Source organism: Scomber japonicus, chromosome 1, assembly GCF_027409825.1.
Source record: "Scomber japonicus isolate fScoJap1 chromosome 1, fScoJap1.pri, whole genome shotgun sequence".
NCBI classification, from domain to species: domain Eukaryota; kingdom Metazoa; phylum Chordata; class Actinopteri; order Scombriformes; family Scombridae; genus Scomber; species Scomber japonicus.
In genome coordinates, this window is record NC_070578.1 from 34,091,407 (window position 1) to 34,096,994 (window position 5,588).

Genomic DNA, 5,588 nt, shown 5'->3' on the forward strand with positions numbered 1-5,588 from the left:
TTCTATGTTGGTTTTCTTTTTAAAAAAGGAGCTGAAGCTACTCAGGTCACCAGGTAGTCACTTACTGTTAGTGAAGTCAGTGTAAGAAATGTGTAATCCAGCTGTTTTTTTTCCTGCAATTTATCTGAAAGTAAAACTTTCACTTAAAACTGGTTGACATTGAAGGGAATTGATGATATGATATTCTTGATTGACTTCTTGCAGAACACTTTATTCATAGTTGAATGTTTTATACCCTCACCTAATGGCCTTTTTCACAGCAGATGTTTTTGATTAGTCATAGCAACTCACAGGTGTTACTAACCTTAACAATGCCCCAGTATATTCAGATGACATGTCAGGGATTAGCATTAATCATCAGTTCAGTTTCAAATGGAAAATATCACCCAAGAAAGCATGATTTCATGGAGCCACTAATGTACACAAGTGCACTCTATTTTAAGAAAGAGCAGACTGTATCAAGTTTATCAATGCCATGACTGTTTTCTGCTCTCTCACTGGCATGAATCTGAGCAAGTGACTTCAAAGGACTACTGCCTGGTTTTAAAAAAAAAGAAGAAAAAAGCCAGACCTCATTTGGCTATCACATGAAAAACCAACAACATTCAAATACAGTGTTCTGTTGGAGAAAGAGCGGCTGTTATATAGACCTTTTTTAAAGCATAATTAGTGTTACAACAAACAGTCACAAGGGGGTGCTGCTGCATTTATTTGTACATCTTTCACCCACAGGCAGTCCAAAGGGCTTTACAGAAAATAAAGAAATCATCATTAAAATTACACACCAAAAAGATTGATCGTATAGCAGTTAAGAACTCTAACTATAATATTATTGATAGGGCCACCATTTAGTTTCAAAACATAGACACAAAGTTTGTTATCATCAGTATATTCAAAATTGGTCTGTTAGTGGTATCACTGTATAGATAACATTTCAATAGATGGTGTCTGTCTCTCTGTTATATCTGGAACAGTTTTTTAAAGTTTTGTTTTGTTTTTACTCACTTTACATGTTTTATTTCTTTTCTTTGAACTGTGTGTATCTGTTGATCTGGTGAGCTGCTTCCAAAGGTTGCCCCTTACAAGGACTTTAAATTGTATTACTTATAATATAAAGCATAGTGCAAAATACATTCAATATATATTACACAATATGGCACAGATATTGACCCCAGATATTCTTTATGTTTAGATGTTATGCAAAGAATTCCCTGATGTAACACACCTACATACAAACATTTATAATAATTAAGTGACAACATGTCAAAAACAATATTCAATATATTAATCTGTGAAGAAAAACAAAAAACCCTTCAGGATTCACTTTGAGGCAGTGTTTCAATGTTGATTCAAATGGAGAATAGAACAATAACAGAACAGTTGTTTCTTTAATGAAAATATTACTATGTCATTGAAAACCAAAGAAAAGAAGCCAACATACAATTTTTATAAAGATTTTATATTTTACTAGCTTCACAGGCTGTTTTAACCATAAAGAATCGAGCAGATCCACCAGAGTGGAGTACTTTCATATAAAAACAAAACATTAGTTTTCTAACAGTTGCAAAAGTCATGGAAAAATTAAGAATGTTACTATTCATGTACTGTGAAATTACTTTGGCATGTTGATATGATGAGTTGTAGTAGTAAGTTGTCTTGGTGTATCTGCTGAAATAACCTGAAAAGAGAAGATAAAATTCCATGTTTGGTGCCAAAGATTACACAGACAGTCAGATTAGAGTGAAATTAACTTGACACAAGTAAAGCTTTAGAGCAAAATAAGCATGACTTTGTGGAGTTTAGTTCCTATAAATCTTTAGCACAGCTGTGAGAAGGATGCACATGAATTTGCATCATGAATTATCTTGAGTTGAAAGCTAAAATCCTTTGTTGTGGCAGCTGCCTCAATTGATCAGAGCGAACAGCAAACTTTTAAATCTGTAGTAAAATTAGTCAGGATTTGAGACCTCTACTGATCTGATTGTACATCAGATTTGGTTTAAAGGAGTCCAACATCAGTCTAATTTCAGGAAACATTGCTTAACAACATTAGCGTAAATGGAAAATACTTATTCTCACCTCCTGTGTATTTCATGCTCCTTCTCGCTTATTTCCCTGCATTCTTTGACAGACTGTCGATGTCTTTGTTCTCCAGGATCTCCGTCTTCTGCTCAGGTTGAAGCAGAGTGTTCGACACCATAGCCTTCGCCACCGCTTGGATCGGGATGGACATAGACGTAGAACCCAGAGCAGACAAGGCACTAAAGAATTTCCTGGCCATCCACTCGGTGGGCCGACTCTCCTGCCTGTCCACCAACAAAACCCTTTTGGAGAAACAAAGGTATTGATCGTATGGATATGGATAGAGATTGTAAATAACCAGTTTATATGGCAGATTTGACTTTTTTTCTCCTCTTGGGTGATTTACATTTTCAACTCCACATATGTCGAAGGAGAATGACTTTGGTACAGCAATATAATCAAGTACAATCAGCACTTTGTATCATATAAAAGGGTACAATCACATGTGCTCAGTGGGCTGTGCCACAGTGAAAAACTTGACTTTGTTATAATTTTGTATTTGGAAGATTAAAATTTCACACCACACTGCTATGATCCATCCATGACTTTAAATAAAAGTCACATGATGTCACAACTAAGTGTCTTGTTTACTGGATGAGTTTTGGTAAATTGTCAAACTGACAAAGTAGCAGGGTGGGAGGAGCATAAAGGATTTGTATGCGTTTTTCTTTTTCTGTGTTTATTTCAGCTGAGCAGACGAATGATTACACAGATGAATATCAGCATCCCTGCATGCTTTGTTTATCTCTTGTTGGCTTTTCTAAGAATTATGAACTGCCGGCAGCTATCGCATTCCCACCATCCAATGTGTTTGGGTCATTTCCAGTAGCTCTTTGAGAGAAAATGTTGACATGGCTAACAAAAGTTGCTACTGTTGTTGGCACATCATTCTCACAGCACTAGTGATATTTACATGTAATGCATTTTTGTTACTTAATCTTACCCAGGTCTGTAAATGGCATATCTGTCAAATCCAAGTGCCTCAATCTCTGCTTCCACTTGTCCCTAAACAAGAAAACAAGAATCCATGAATTTTAATCCTTCAGTGATTTCTCAATGTCATTATTTCAAGATAAAACGCTAATGAAACAAGGCAATGTCTTAGCATGCAGAGAAAATTAATAGAGATAAAATACTTTGACTTTGAGGTAGAGGAAGCCACTGTTTTTATCAGCTCCTCTGGAGGACTCCAGGTGGAACTGTGAGCAGCCTCCTGCTTTAGCAAGCTCTGCTGATTTTAGAACATAGTCATGATCAACACGAACAAATCCGTCCTGGAATGAGAAGAGAGAAGTAACAGAAATTATTTTTCTATGGTTTACAATGCACCGTTTGGGTTCATGAATACAAGGACAAGCAAATATCAGCCAGACCATAAATGGAAGATATGGGTAATTGCTGAGACAACAACCCAAACAAATATTCTGTACTTTAATAGTATTGTGTAATGCACCTTTTTAAAATGCCCTCAGTGTATTTATGGTGTTTAACTCACAGCCCCTGCTTTCGCTCTGGTTGTTCCCAAGCAGCAGTAGCCAACATCGTGGCCCTGGAAGGCAGCAGCGTAATCATCAAGTTTCTCAAAGTCCACCACCTCTTGCACCTGGAGACAGACACAACACACACAAAAATACACTCAATATGAGGATCTGAGGTAAATGAATCTCTTATTACCAAAGCTGTCAGCTGACTTGAGGATAAACCTACTAACCAGGTTTTCATATGCTTTCCCCTCAAAGGTGAGCTGTCGCCTTCCGATGAGCGTTATCTTGGAGAAGGTGTTGCGCTCCAGCAGCTCTTGAAGCACCAACCTGCCCGTTTCCCCGGAGGCACCGAGGACGAAACAGCTTTTATTCTGTTGCCTGAAGTTTTCCTCCAGAGTCTTCATGTCCTCAGCCATGCTGTGTGCCAAAAGAAATTGACTGCCCTTTTAGCATCATGCAAACAACAGGTAAATGACCAAACACTGTGACGTGTATTTTAAACAAATAATGTGTGCAATAGGGCTGGGCGATATAGATAAAATATGTTTGACCTAATACCTCCATTGTTATCGCAACAATATTGTAGGCATGACTACTGGTGCTTTCATAAGATATTTACATAATGACATTTTTTTTTTTAAATCATCAGCAATGTGGATATAATGATAAAATGGGAAAAGGTAAATCATAGAGCAGCTACAACAGTCTGGGAAGTTCACAATATAACATCAGTTTACTGTAATGTAGCTTTTAAAAGCAAGAAAAGACAACACTTATGCCATATGATGATATTGCAATATCAAAATCTAAGGCAATATCTAGTCTCATGTTGCTATATTGACCTTTTGCCCAGCCCTAATATGCAAATGTGAAACCTGTCATGACAGGAAATCTTGAAACTGAGATTAGTTTGTTATTGTAGGAGTCAGTTTCCCTCTGTCCTCAGAAACAGCTAGATCATTGTTGGGCAATTAATCCAGTTTAAGAAATATTTAAAAATTGGTATGTAGTGGATGCAATTTATGACGAATTTAATATAACATACAAACAATTCAGAAAACAATATTTCCTGTATTCTATAAGGTGTGTACGTTTGTTAAATAAGAAGAGGAACCTTAAATTGACAGATTTCTTAATGGACTCTGGCTTAATCTCCGCTCAGATTACACAAGGAGACTGCAGAATGAACCTGATTTTATAACATATTTGTTTTCCTCTGATATTAACCCTGTTGTTGCACATATCTAAGACCCCTCTATCTGACAGCAACCATTAACACTAACCCTCGCTACATTCACATTTATATTCGCCATTGTATCGACAGGTGTTGCATAGCTTTCATGAACGCTAGACGTGACTTTACCTGGTGTATTTAACCGGTTCAGGGTCGTCGAGGTGCTTTAAAACCACTGCAATGACAACGACTATCACGGTTAAGAGTCCAGTCGCGTTTCCCAGGGCGGTGCACAGTACTTTTACAACAGACATCACTAGGAGCAGCTGCTGCTGCGACACTTCCTGGTTTCCTCATGGACAGTCAGACGCTCTCTGTCTGATAGGCTGAAGAGGAAAGAGACTTTAATCGCAGTCAGTATATCATATGTCGCTTGGTGGACTGTTTGTGTTTTTATTTATGTATATTATTTATGTATTTAGTGTGATACTAACTGCAACAGATAGAGACATTTGAACTTGAACAAGCCTCGTCCTTATCTTCATTCACCAGCATAGACAATGCTTATGTATGGCGCATGCGCACTTGAGATTTAAATACTCTAGAATCCCGACCACAGGGGTATTAAACTCATTTTAGTTCAAGGGACACATACAACCCAGTTTGATCTCAAGTGGGTCGGACCAGTAAAAAAATTGAATAATATATTATTATGACTTTACTATGATAAACCATCTATTTACAAAACAGACAAACAGCCTAAGATAAAGATAAATATTACTTTATTGTCATTGTACAGAACATACAACGAAATCAGGTGTGCTCAAGACAGGACTCATATATCTAAA

The 5,588-nt window shown here is 37.1% G+C and overlaps 1 protein-coding gene across 1 annotated transcript; it reads right to left on the bottom strand.

Moving 5' to 3' along the window:
• Positions 1–694: 694 nt before the first annotated feature.
• On the bottom strand, positions 695–5,081 carry htatip2 (HIV-1 Tat interactive protein 2). The gene is made up of 7 exons (XM_053324540.1): positions 4,930–5,081; positions 3,794–3,983; positions 3,578–3,685; positions 3,219–3,356; positions 3,026–3,087; positions 2,080–2,324; positions 695–1,678 (listed from the first exon to the last, which is right to left on the bottom strand). Exons 1-6 carry the CDS (start codon positions 5,052–5,054, stop codon positions 2,108–2,110), a joined length of 840 nt encoding a protein of 279 aa, XP_053180515.1. The 5' UTR covers positions 5,055–5,081; the 3' UTR covers positions 695–1,678; positions 2,080–2,107.
• Positions 5,082–5,588: the final 507 nt, after the last annotated feature.

Coding starts and splice junctions, on each gene's coding strand:
- htatip2 (XM_053324540.1), bottom strand. CDS start 5,054: ATGTCTGTTGTAAAAGTACTGTGCACCGCCCTGGGAAACGCGACTGGA. Junction 3,984..4,929: donor GAACCGGTTAAATACACCAG/GTAAAGTCACGT, acceptor TTTGGCACACAG/CATGGCTGAGGACATGAAGA. Junction 3,686..3,793: donor GGAAAGCATATGAAAACCTG/GTTAGTAGGTTT, acceptor GTCTGTCTCCAG/GTGCAAGAGGTGGTGGACTT.